The sequence below is a fragment of the Lathamus discolor genome, chromosome 3, assembly GCF_037157495.1.
Source record: "Lathamus discolor isolate bLatDis1 chromosome 3, bLatDis1.hap1, whole genome shotgun sequence".
NCBI lineage: Eukaryota > Metazoa > Chordata > Aves > Psittaciformes > Psittacidae > Lathamus > Lathamus discolor.
In genome coordinates, this window is record NC_088886.1 from 39355331 (window position 1) to 39369395 (window position 14065).

At 40.9% G+C, this 14065-nt stretch overlaps 1 protein-coding gene across 3 annotated transcripts in view; it reads right to left on the reverse strand.

The window, feature by feature from the left end:
• Positions 1–4969: 4969 nt before the first annotated feature.
• Positions 4970–14065, reverse strand: part of ARHGEF26 (Rho guanine nucleotide exchange factor 26) — a 56005-nt gene continuing 46909 nt past the window's right edge. For all 3 annotated transcript variants that reach the window (XM_065674728.1, XM_065674727.1, XM_065674729.1), the window contains 4 exons: positions 11173–11382; positions 7863–7930; positions 7256–7360; positions 4970–6400 (listed from right to left, as the gene is read on the reverse strand). In XM_065674728.1, the coding sequence (XP_065530800.1) occupies positions 6258–6400; positions 7256–7360; positions 7863–7930; positions 11173–11382 (526 nt within the window). In that variant the 3' untranslated portion in view covers positions 4970–6257. The remainder of the gene's footprint in view (positions 6401–7255; positions 7361–7862; positions 7931–11172; positions 11383–14065) is intronic.

Here is a 14065-nt window from a genome sequence, read left to right on the forward strand (position 1 = left end):
ATTTTTCCTTTCTTCTTTTCTTTTTTTAACCAGCCCATATATGGGCTATATAGTACTATGTTAGTCTTTTTTTTCATGGTGTTACTTCATCTGTTCTTAATTCTCGATGTTTTGAATGCTTCCAGCTATGTAAGAACACTTGAATAACATGGCTTGTGTAGGATTTTGTGTAGAGCAACTTGAGAAACACTGTTCTGATGAAACTTGTGCCGATGGCAGACCTGATGTTTCCTTTACAGGCTGGGGCTGGACCTGGACCTGGGGTTGGGTTCTATTCCCCTGCTGTTGGGGGGAGCTAGAACAGGATGGGTGTTTAACTAGGCTGGCAGTTTACTTGGCAGCCCTGTTACCTGTGCTTTGCAGCTGTAGCTACAGTCATTTCTAGGTTTATCCTTCAGGAACAAAGCTCTTGTGTCTCATTTTGTTCGCCTGGAAGTGTAACCCCTCTCCCTTTTTAGGTTTGGGGTTTGTTTCTTGTGCTTAGCAAAAATGCTCTTGACCACAAGGCTTGGGAGGACTTGTGACCCCTAACCCTAAAGAGCACAGAACTGGTCAGGTGAAACTGTTCATACAGAAATCGGTCTTAGTGATTAGACTGTGCTTTCCATTGGGTTAACAAGGAGCGGAGGAAGCCCAGCTCGTTATTTCTGCAGCACAGCTGCAAAAAACCTCCATTCCCCAGTCACTTTATACTTTTACCACCGGGTGCTGAGGCTGCCATTTCAAACGGGCAGGGGGCAGGAGGAGGAACATCCTGAATGCGCTTGAAGCGAGGGAAGACGGAAGCCCCGGCTGCTGTGGGCAGGGTGCGGGACGGGCCCTGGCGTTGGCTCCCGGTTGGTGCCAGGGCCCCGGGGCCGCCGCGCTTGTGTGGGGAGGAGCGGGGCTGCGGGGACCTGCCGGGGCCCGCCAGCAGCTCGGCGGCAGGGAAGCGCGGCCCGCGGCCGGTCCGCCCGCCTCAGGGCGCTCTGCGGAGAACGGACGTTGGAGGAGGCGGGGGAGCCCAGGGTGGCGCGGAGCCGCTGAAGGTGAGGCTGGAACGGAAAGGATTAAAAAGGGATTAAATGAATGATGGTTTGTGTGGAACTGGGAGTGAAATAACCAGTGGAAACGGGGCGTCTCGCAGGGACGGTGCAGCCGGCAGAGGAGGACGCAAGATGGCGCGCGGAGCTGAGGGAAGAGCGGTGCTCCTGGGCGGCTCCTGGCGGGCCGCTCCGCCTTACAGGGCTGTAGGGTTTTGAGGGAGAGCTGGCAGTAGCTCTGTTACTGGCAGGTCTGGATTAAAAGTCATGGTAAAAATAGAGGCTGGCAAGTGGTATCAGTTTGCTTCATGTTCTTGGTTTTTGCAGTACTTAAATAATGTATGCATTTGTACCTGGTAACAGAAAGGGCAAAACAGAAGGGTAGCACCAGGAGAGCCTGGGTAAGAACAGCAGTGTTGGTTGAGGAAATCAGACAGATGGCAGTTCTCTCTCCCTCCTCGCCTCAGAAGTGGTGGAGGATTAGGATTGTGCTGTGGTAGTAGGGCCACCACCAGAAGAAATGCACCCAGATGTGGTCGCATGTTGGTATCGTCAGGTCTTTACTTCTAAAGTGACTAACGTGTGAGCTCTGATACTGTACTTGCCCAGCTGTGCTTCAAGTGCGTGGCTTAACGTACTTTTTTTAAGCAGAAGAGTGTCAGAAGCCTCTGTGCTCTTCAGAGTTTGAAATGAGCCTTTTCCAAACGTCAGGTTTTGCACGGGGTTTTGGTAGCACAGGGATGGATGTTTCAGGTGTTGCTAAGCAGCGCTCAGTGTCTGGCCTCCTTCCTCTGGAGTTGGCTGAGGGTGCAGGAGCAGCTGGGAGGGCACACAGCCAGGACAGCTGATCCCAGTGATGGCCTACACTGACTGTGTGCCCATATTGCTCAGCGTAACAGCTGTAGACAAAGGAGGAAGGGGAGACAGAGTTGTGGCCTTTGTCTTCCCAAGTAGCTGTTGTGTGTGCTGGAGATGGCTGCAACTGGCCTGCCAGTTCGAAGTGTGAATTCCTTATTTTGCTTTGCTTGCGTCTGCCCCTTTTGCTTTACCTGTTAAAGAAATAAACTTGTTATAAACAAAACAAAACAAAACAAAAACAAACAGAAAACACCTCATGGGTAAAATCACGTTTTCTTTATCTCAACCCATGAGTTTTCTCACTTCTACCCTTTTGATTCTCTTCCCTATCCAGCTGCAGGGGAATGAGCAAGAGGCTGTAAGGTTTAGCTGCATACCAGGGTTAAACCACACTGACAAGTTATTTAGCAGTTTGAAGTAATGCTGATGTAAGGTTTTTAACTTTCTTGTTTATAGGACTAGGCCAGAGACCATCAATATTTCTCTTTTCAGCTCATATAGTGCACTTAACAAAGGCTGTTTCTGCCAGTGTGTTAGTTTCTAGCATCTTCTGGAATTCCAGATTATGGAATGAAACAGAATTCAGGGGTAGTAATTAACTCCTACAGAGTTTTGTGTTATCTCTAGTTTGCCTAAATGATGTAGTTATCATACCACTGTTGAAAATCATATGCAAAATACAGAGATAAGAGACATCTTACAGGAAACAAAACCTCCTCAGACTTCTTGATCCTTAGTATCAAAATTGACTCCAGGTTTGTTTCTAACAAACACTTGTGTTCTGTCCGCTGGTTTTGACTGTGTTACTTTTGAAACAGGGTATACAGGGAAAAAAATTTTTGTGTGAATATAGCATATAGATACAGAGTTTAAGGTATGTGCATGTAAATATGATGGTGCACAGTGTTTGCATTTCCTCAGGTTGTGTATGTTGACTAAAGTGATGCTACTTTTACCTCTTAATTTTCAGCAAATTAGCTTTGGGTAATGGAGAGCAAATGTATGCTTTGACATGAAAGCCAAGAAGAATAGTGCATTATAGCATTTTAAGTTCGCCAGATAAAAATGTTCTATTTATTGTGTCACAGGGATGATATAAAGCACTAAGACTAATGATAGTATTAACTGTTGTTTAGATGTGTCATCAGAGTATTTGGAAGTGCTGAATCATGTGGCTCTGGTTCTGAGGGGTGCTTGGTGGCCCTCAGGAGTCCACAAACCCCATGTAGGCATTTCAGCTCCTCAGGAGTGAGTGGGTTCTTTCCCCTGGCAATGCTGACAGTGTGTATGGTCTCGGCTTCAGTGAGGAGCTGGGGTTTGTGCTCAGGGCTAGTCCTACAGCTTGGACTTTGCGTGGTTTCTGCCCACCGTACATAATGAATATAATTGCACTGTGTAAAATGAAACTTGATTCAGGGAACTGAGTCTTTTACTTTGCTCAACTTGCTGAAGACCTGATTGGAGGAGTCATGTAAGAAGTGGTACAAATTCCAGGCTCTGCAGAAATAAAAGTTAATTCAGTGGTAACAAACTCCTAGCTGTATTCTGTCAGTACTGAGCTGTTTAATTAAAAAGGAGATACTAGTGTCAAGTCTTCTTCCTTGGGCACGAGGGAAAGAGAGCATGTACGTGTTTGTGCACATGTGCCCACTGATTAGTGAGAGTAATGAAGGAGTTCTTTAGACCATTTCCTTTGTAATTAAAGTACTTACCTTAGAGCAAGTTAAAGATGATTTAGATTCATTAATGCAAATATTGCGGAGTTGCTTTGTGCTGGTTTGGTTTTGGTTGTTGGGGTTTTTTTTTTTTCCCCTTCTAGCAACAACAAAAGAAACTCTTAGCTTTTGAAAACTTGTTTATACAGACTTGTACATAAATTGCTTGTCAGGCTGTCTTAAATTTCTAAACCCTCTTTGAGCTATGGTGGAATTTAGATTAGCGTGAAAGTCAAAGATTTTAGGAGCTCATGCTAGATATCAGTGTTGTGCCTGCTAGATGCCTCTTCCAGAAACATGCTGATGCTAAACAGATTTGCAGTGCAGTCTTTAATTCCTATGCATGGGAGTGTTATGTAGTTTAGAAACTATGACAGCTTCAGTTGCTTCCTTGGAAAACTCACTGTTCTTCACGAAGTGCTGCTGCAGCAGCTCTTTTTTTGTATATACATATATTTTGATCCTTTATGCAGTTGTGATGAACATAAAGGAATGAAAGTGTAGCTGCTGCACCTGCACCAGCAAAGCTGTAACAGCTAAGGGGACGGTTGTCCCTACTCCTGGGGTTCCTGGATCACAGCTGGGGCCAGTGGGGAGACCCAAGCTGTCAGCACTGGTAAAAGTAATGGTCATCTTTGTGTATCTATACGTAAGTTATGCATTATAAATAATTGCAAAGGTAGCTGAAGAGTATTATGTTCCTGATTGTTTTCCTACTCATTCTCCTAAAATACAGTCTCAGAGATGAGATGCTCTCCCAGGCATTTTATGCCATTTTCCAAGTTCGGGGTACACATGTAAGTTGGATCTGGGACATGCGGTAATACACAGGGTGGTGTTATTTGTCTTTACAGAACAGAAAATTTAAAATGCCAAAGGTTACAGAAGAGATTTCTTTTCTTTGGCTTTCACTTCTACATTACTGACTTGTAGTGTAATGGTATTTATTTAAAAAAAAAAAAAAGGAACCTTTTTTAGTAAAGATTTAAAAGCAATTTTATTGATTGTTGGCCTATAAAATCATAACTGTCTTTAATTCCTGAAAAATTGTGTCCAACAATAGTAAAAATGAAAAAAGTCTTTAAAAACCACTAGAGCATTTTTTTTAAAAAACTAGATATGAAAAATATATACAATGTATTAAAAAAATCTGAATAAAATTAATGTCTGGATTTATACATTCAGCTGTGTTAAACATCTGCCTGTGTACAACACAATTTGTTAAAATATTAGCAGTATTTTTACTACGTTAAATAGTCTTTGTTCAATTTACAGTTTCCCTCATTACTATTAGTTCACTTAATTTACAAGGCTCTATAACTGCTGTCAGACTGTCAAGGTAAGTCGTGGTGTGCAAAATTATTGCCTAATGTATTGTAAATTGGTGCAGAGATAAATCTTTATAAACATCCAATTCACTCACACATCAAATCAACATAATTACAGTACATAAAACAACATACAACCCCCTTTAACAAAAGTGGGGAATCTAACAAGGAGGAAGCCTTGATACTGCAACTTTTCCCCTCGTTTTTGTTGAAAGTGTTTTCTGCCCTGCTGAGTTACCAGCTGGTCCTTAAAAAGGTGAAGGCTTTTATAATACAAACTGTCACACCTATATACAAAAATACGTGCTGAAATTTACTTCATTTTTGAGTGCATTTTCTTCACACAACATGAAGTAGTGGTGGTTTTCTGTGAAATTCCAAAGCTAAACTACAGATGCTAAAATTTAGCAGGTGGTGTGTGTAGTGCAATTGTGAGATGTCTTCTCTGAAACAGAGAAAAGCACATGTGAAGCAGCACCAATGCAGCTCCTCTGAAAGCACAGTCCCATTAGTGTTTTATCTATGTCTCTCGTGCCTTTTTGCCTGGAAACAAAACAGACATTTCCAGCAGTTACACTCCTTTAAAACACCTGTGGTAATATGGATCTGAGACCAAGACAATTAACATCATACATTCTGCAGTCTGCTATCTCTTTCTTTCAGAACTGCAGCAGTAGGAGAAGAGAAAGTCTTGGGTCAGCTTTGCTAGCTTCAAAGAGAGAGCCAATTACTTCATACAAGACCTGGAATTTGCCTGGGTTTCTGCTGGAGAGGTAGTCCTTTATGAACTACAGGATTGCTTATTCTATACATGGATTCTGACACAACTAGGAAGTATCCTAGTAACATACTGTCTGGTACTGGGACTGTAATGCTGCAGTTTCTCAGGAACAGGAAACCTGCACTGTTGCTGTTTCTATCCAGCTCAGTGGATGGGGTAAGGTGTTCAGCCTCCCACACTAACTAACTGCTGCACAGAGTTCTGGTTCTGAAAGAAAGTCAAAATACTCAAAAATAGATAGAGAAGGAATACTTAAAGAGGCAGGGATGGAGGAACTAAAGCTGAAACTGAAACGTAAGTCAAAAGATGTGTGACTGATCTCCAGTGCCTAAGAAACTACTTATAGCTGAAATCTGCTACTGGTTGAGCCAGGTTCAGTTCAGAGCTCTCAAAACAAAGGGATGAGTGTCTGAAACATCAGTGCTCCCTTTTAACTATGTTTTTCACATAGGTGACCCACATCTTCCATGTGTCAGCCATGGGACATAGCCCTGTCCCACTGACAACAACTAGTGCAAATCCTGCAGTGCAGCAGCATGAAGAAGCACAAATACTACACATTGGTTTCAAGTCCCAGTAAGCGTCCCATCCGCTCCATGTTCTTGTCAATTGTGGCACGACATGTGATCTCTTTAGCACACTCCATAGGAAACCAGCCTCTTTCACCATCTCGGAGCCGCTCCCCTTCATACCACCCTGCAAGGTGAAGGGACAAGGAGTAACAAACTTTAAGTGATGTTAAAGGTAACTTGCTAGAACTGCATGTGTTGCACTTGTGTAGACAGTCGTCACCTACATTATACATTTACCTTCACAGGGAGTAGCAGAAGCTGCTTACTCTGCTACTTCTGAAGATAGACAGGTTTTTTTATACAGGTAGACTAGGAACAAAGTAATATGTAAAAATAAATACTACATGAAATCAGTCAAATTTTTATATTGTAGTTCAAATATATTTTGAACTAACAAAGATTACAATATCACTGCAATCCAGCAAAAGCAATGCAGCACAACTGACAGGGACTTTGATTTTTGTATGCAATACTGAATAACATCATTAAGAGTTTGTACTTCAAGCGCTGACAGCTTCAAGCATCAGGGAGCCAGCACAGTGTGAGATAGGAGTAGAATCTCTTGCACATTCAGGCAAGAATCAATTTTGATCTTGGGCTACCTGATGCTATGGCAAACAGGCAAAAGCAGGCAGTGAAGCACAGTGTATAACATGACTATTAACATGGATGTTTCTCTTACACAAACCTGGCACTTACTCACTAAAACAAAATTCCTACATGAGCCCCATGGTTTTCAGTAGAATTCTATTTCTCATTTGTAGACATTTTACAAGCAGCCAGCACATACTTTCAGTATCTGTTGCCTAATCAGAGGCTGTCCTGCAGAGACCTGAACTGAAATGCTCAAGGGTTTCCTTGGAAGCTAATTCATTGTCCAGCCAGTGCTATCAGAAAACAGACTTTTCTAACTGGATCACTTGCAGTGCTGACAGGCAGTTAGTGACAGGCAGTTAGTGACAGCAAAGTTCTCACTCACCATCATTTACTTTTTGATAAACCAAAACGACATCAGCAACCTGAAGAGAGAGTTCATCTGACTGTTTTGCTGTGTAGGTTCTGATGATCTCTACCTGAGTCAAAGCTGTGAAAAAAGTAAGCCAGGCTGAATTCAACCGTTCATATAACAGAGCATCTTCTACGAAAATACATATATAATTAATTTTAAATGTTTCCTTTTTAGAGTACACCCCCAAACAAAAAAAAAAAAAAAAAACCAAAAAATGAACCACAGCAAAGGAGGCTGCAAGTTATGCACAGGGCTTCCTGTCTGAGCAATTATACATGAACAAACTGGATGGACATGTAAGGGAAGGAACTTTGCACTTTTGCTACCACACTGGAACAACTGGCCAAACTGTAATTAATGAATGCAAATAGAAAATACGTTGTGAAACTGAACTCCTCCAAGAAACCCCCAAGCACCAAAGAGATGGCAAATTCATGTATACTAAAGCAGCACAGCCCAGAAACAGAAACAAGACATTCTAAGGATACATCTACTCTACACATGCTCATGCCCCCAGCTAAGGCACATTCCCATTCTTCTGCCAAAGCTCTCACAAATCTCATCAGTTGTAACTTACTTGTCCTGTCCATCTTCTGCCCATCTCCATCCTGTCCAAGCGCTGTAATCCAGCGAGCTCTGTCACTCCTGCAAACAGCAAAGACAAAACTCCATTTCCTAATTCATGCTCTTGATAACTTCCCTTTTCAAGGCTCTGTAAAGCATAACGAAACCGCTTTTTTCTCTTCTCAAAGATACTACTACTAGTAATACATTATTCAAGCATATTTAACTATTTTAAGCTGGCTGGAGTATAAAAAAAGCCTTGTAAACACACATGATGTCTTATATACCTTTAGCTATTTTTCCATTATGTAGGTGAACTTCTCCACTAGGATCTGTGACTAATGCTTGTTAAGTAGTATTACTTAGGAAAAAAAAAAATCCATCTTATGTACAAAGCACCTGATAAATGCAATACGGCAATTTTAATACACAACACCAACCAACAGGTTTCCTGTAAATAAGAACTATCTATCTGCACTGTGCACTTAGAATGAAAGCAAGAGGTGGGGAAGGCAGAAAGTAGGAACTGAAGCTTCTCTGTTCTCTCAGGACACATTTATGTTTCCAGATACATTAGCGTGGGATATCTTGAGAGTCAGCACAAGTAAGTGAGGACCCAACACAGGCCTACATTAGTCATTTGAATCTCACCTTGTATATGACCTAGAAAAAAACATAACCAATCTCTGAGAAGAGCAGAAATAATTATCTAGGTTCTAATTACACAACGCGTAACAGAGGTGCAAATTACCAACAACTGATCTTGAATGCAAGTGGAACAAGCTAAAGTGGTGTTGAACAGCAAAGGAAAAAGAAAGCTAATCTTGAATCACCCCTGTTATTGGCTGAGCTACAACAACTTCATCTTTATAGCTTCAAATTTTGGCAGATCAAAATTTGAACTCTATTCCCAAAACAAACCTTTCAGTGAGATTACATATTTATCTCCTGTTTGCTGAGGGGCTTTGCTATCAGTAGAGCTTATAATAACACAAGGGAATTGCATGATTGAATTTTCCTATTCAATCCCTTAGGAAGAATTTTTGCTGTCATCTTTGGCGTAAAGAAACACAAATGCTTGCTGCTGAGACCTGGTATTATCAAAAATCTGGAACATCTGAAAATAGAAAATTCTGGCCTTTTAGAAGTGTCACAGAATGGGACATTTACACAAATTATTGGGGAATTCTCTACAGCACATCTTCCAAGATGCACCACTGCTCAGCACCGCTACACATCGTTCTGCAGTAAAGTTCATCATTCTCTTCCAGAAACACTGATGCTCACTCATGGCCTTCCATAAATAGCTCAAGAAATCTCTTTTCTGGGCACAGACTCAGAAAACTTCCTGGGGATAACGGGATTCAGAATGGAAGTCTTTCTGTACATGCTTCTTGTGGAAGCTCATTACTTTGAATAGAAAGATTTAGTTTTAATGGCATTTAGTAAGAATCTGTGATTATTTTTCTTAAATCCCAATACCCACTCTTCCTCAAAGATGAGTTACTGCCTGGCTCCTGCTAACGTTCAATACCAGTTGGTCTCATACCAGTGGCCAAAACTACAGCATATGCTACACTTCAGTCATTAAAAGTAGGTGGTACTAAACTTGTACTGCAACCAGAAGAAGGAAACTCTATGAACAACTTTGCATTAGATTCATTAACTCTGTGGCTTTTTGTTTGTTTTGCATTCTGGGGGTTGGTGGGGTTTGGTGGTTCTTGTTTGGGGTTTTTTTGCTTTGTTTTTTGTTTGTTTGTTTTTCCTAGAAAAAGGTGTTACTTATACTCCGATTTTCCTTCCCTTTAACCAACCATTCTTAACAGGAAAAGTGCATTTCCTTTCAGGCAACTCTAAGACAATGATCCCAGACTGCTTCCCAGTTTAACTGTATATTTCTTTATAATCTGTGTGTACTGTGTATTTTGTGCCTTATTCACTGGGAAATATGAAGTCCTGACCTAACGCATGGTACTTTTGTACTTGGGACCCAAACACCACATGAAGAGACAAGGCATGATCAAACCGCTACAAACCTTTGTGTCAGATAGAACATTTTTGTACATTTAATACTGAACTCTGTTCAGTGAGCACTCTAAACCATTCAGCTTGGGGTTCCCAATGCAGGTTCCCTTCCTGACCTTCTCAAAGCTAAGAGAAAGTTATTTCCTGTACCTTTTGTATACAGGATAATGCTGTATAAAACAAGGTAATTTCCAAACAGTAATTATTTTCAGAATCTTTTTCTCTGACTGACAAGCTGTTGAACTATTTATATGACAAGCAGTATACAGCAAATCAATCACACATCTGCAGAACAAAATTTCTTTTCATAAAAAGCTCAGACAACTAAAAATGTCCTGCATTTTTTTCCCAATAAAAATGCATTTCCAAACATGTCTGAATCATCTGCTTACTTTATAATGAGATCTTTAATGGAAATCATTAATGATCTATCGTTTCTTTCAGGGCTATTCTAAACTTTGAAAGCAAACCTAAAACTCTAAAGTTTTCCAGGCTGGGCTACGTCTGCTTCATGTCTTCCCTCCCGCCTCCAGCTTCCACGAGAACAGATAAAATCTTTCACTTTTGTGGAGGGTTGTGTAGAAGTTAATGGCACCACAGCAAGAAGACAGCCTCTTGGATATGTGCTCCTGACAGAACAAGACATTTCTTGTTGCTCATTTCTAAAGCAGAAAACTGTCGTCAGGAGAACAAGGACCACCTCTATCCCAGCACAGCTCCCCAGGGCAACCCCAGACTCCTCCCATTTAATCCAGTACTGTTCCATTTCTGCACCATCCAACTGTTAAAGTAACTAACTCACAAATACATTCCTCCAGGACAAAAGCATTCTGCATTCATACCCTAACATGACTTGCCTGCAACCACCATCATGCCTAAGGACATACCTGTGCCAGTTTCCTCCTGCTAGTACTGTGCTCTGTGTACAAACAGTACAGTGTAAACACCATACTGCTAAAAGAACTGACAATTAGGGTAAGATACTTTTAAACCTATGAGGAACAAACCAGCACATGAAAGCATCAGAGACAGAGCAAACGTAAATGAATCTCTGCAGTCTGATTATTCAAGGTCTTCTCACCCAGGTACGTATCAAGAAAGCTTCCCTGAGTTACAACAATAAAAGCAACATTCTCCTTGTAGTAACCCACATTATACCTAGATTCACATGCTCAACTATTCAGCATGCACAGCAGCACGGTGTGGCACAGAGTGCAATGGGAATGTTGTTGCTGACAGCCTAAAACTCAGACGGGTTGGGCGGTGAAAAATTACAGAAACTGTAACTATTCACTTACTGACTCTCTGTTCCCAGGAGCATCTCCACCTTCTCTCCCGCATGGTTACTGAGGACCAGTAGTCTGAAGAGGTGAGTTGCAGAAGTCTGCCGTGAGTAGAGCATAGCTGAAGTGTTCTTTACAGGAGAAGAAGTCAGGTCCTCACTGTCACACTGTTGTACTACCAGCTGGTCCCTTAAAGAATAATCTGTGACATTGTAGCTCTCCTCACTGCAGAACAAAATAGGGAAGAAAAAACCCCACCAGTTTAATGTTTCATTTTCCATTAAGTATGTCTTGAAGCAAACTAAGTCACAGAATCCACTTTTAATGACACAGTACGGCATGATTCTTCTGGCACCTCAGATCTTCATCTGTTCTGTTTATTTGTTTTTGAAAGTACCAATTTTCCAAGACACAAAGTAGATCAGTTTTTAAACCCCACAGAATTTAATTTAGCAGCACAGTTAAATGACTCTGGTGTTCCTGAGGGGGAGTGAGCTCAGCTTTACTCCACTGAATTGGAAATCAGGCACAGCAATTACCTAGAAATGCATTTTTACTTCTGTAGCTTCAAAGGAACATCAGACCTTAATTTTAGATTTTTACAGGGAAAAAAATGCCAAACAAGTTTCCCTTTTCCTGTCCCTGTAAAATGATGGCTGTGCACTCTGCTTCCAGATGAACACCACCGAGCTTCACTTCAAATACTTTTTACATAATTTTAATAATACTTTTTAAATAATTTTAAAACCGGACAAAGGCTTCTCACACACGATTGGTCTTGCAAAAACACTGTGCAATTTACCTCTGAGAGAGTACTTTGTAAATAACTATACCAACTCTAAGTGATATGGATAAAGATTGCTACGTGCATGTAGTAACTTCCCAACGTGACTAGAAAGAATTCTACGAAACTATTTAAGTTAGCAGCTTTACTTTCCTGAGGGTTGACATGCAGGTGGAGCAGGGGATAGAACATCAGACATCACAAATCAGAGCATAAGAGTGTTACTGATTTTAACAACAGGACTTAAATGAAAATACACATTCTTCCTTTCACAGCAGTCTTTTATTTCTAAATGTAAGATTCACCTGAGCTAATCAAAATCATCTTGGCAGGCGAAGACCCTGCAGAGACAGGAAGAAGCATCTCTGGACAAGGCATGCTGCCCATCTGTCACAGTGCAGTTAATGACTCATGCTTCAACTTCAGAATACCCAGACATCTTCAGAGCTCTGATGCAAGTTCAAACAGTTCTCGTGTCTATTGGTTTTGCTATTTACTCGTACCAAGGCAATACTGGAAATGTTTTTTTTTCAAGTGGAAAATAATGGTGTGTTCCCAGTTTTTTAAGTTGTGAAATACAGGTAAAAAAAAAAAACAAACAACAAAACCAACACAAAACCCCCCCCACAGTTAAAAGAATCTACATCACTTACTCAAGAAACAGCAAGTGATCACAAGGAAAGACTGATCACCCAAAAAAGCCTTTTTGCTTCCACTGAAGCAAAATGTTTCCCAGCATTGCCTTACATGCATTTGCAGGTTTACCAGGATCTATCATAAACCCAGAACAGTGATGAACTGATTACCTCATAGTTTCATCTAAGCTTGTAAACTTTTTCAGATTACTGTCTTACAGTGGTACCACAACAAAAGACAGAAAAAACACCTGCTTACAGAGGCATCAAACCAGTTCTCCCTCCTAGCCCGTCCTCTGCTGTGTTTATCAAATTTTGCAGTAAATCAAACAGATCAAACTTTAAGGAGCAACTATATATACTCTACTTTAAAGTAAAACATTAGATCTCAGTCTTGACTGATGAAAAGCTGTGCCAGAGCCTCAGTTTGCTATGGTTCACTGAGAGAATTTAAATTGAGAAAATACTTGAGGATGATTAATATTGCTGCCAGAGATCCACACAAGCCCAAGCACTGAACTGACACAAATCAGATCCCAAACACCTGGAACTTAAGCCATCTCAAATGCTGATGGTGACATACTCCTTCTGGCAGGTGTAACTGAAGCGTGTTCTTCCTTTATGGTTGCTCAGATATCGTAAGAAAATGGAGAGATGACTACTTAACAGCTGTTGGGATACATGCTCCCCATTTTGTGAGCTGTTGGGAAAATACCTGCCAATACCTTGATAGTTAATGTAATGGTCTTTGTAATTCCCATTTTTCATCCTTCAGAAGAATTGCTAAAACACAACTGAGCAACACTGTATCACTCAAAATGTTAAGTTATTGCTGATCCCTGTAACTGGTACAGGATGTGATGAATTTCTCTGTTCTTCAAGTGACAACAGGCTTACAGATCATATTGTATTTGTGGATTTTTGTGGATTAATAGGTCCTGCCAGTGCGTCTAGTGTGAAAGTTCTTATTTCAATTACATGGGGTATGCTTTTAGTTTTGTTCTGTGAATACTTGAAATGTGGTGGTTTTGCAGTACAGCTTTGTACATTCTCAAATGACAGAACATGATACTAATACAACTAATTCTTGCAAATACCTCTTCTTTTGTCGAGCAGCTTGGAGTCTTTATAAAGAAAGCAGAAGCAATAACAGAGAAGCTTAGTAAGATCTATCATATAGCAGCACTGAAATCACTATAGTTCAGAAGATAATGAACATTTTTCTTCCCCATTTAATTTTCTCCAAGTCTCAAAATGGGACCTACAATTCCCCACAGTTCACCTGGAATCACAACAATGTTCAGGTACAGCTGACAAAGGCACAAACATACCACAGCTTCTGAAAGCACTGTTGCAATAACTTCAAATACATTTCAAACCTCTCCACATAGTTTTGATTAAGCTCACTTTTGATTAGACTGCTGCTTCCACATTCCTTAGAGTAAAAAGGAAATGAGAGGGAAGGCGCAAACTCTGCCAAAGCTCTGTA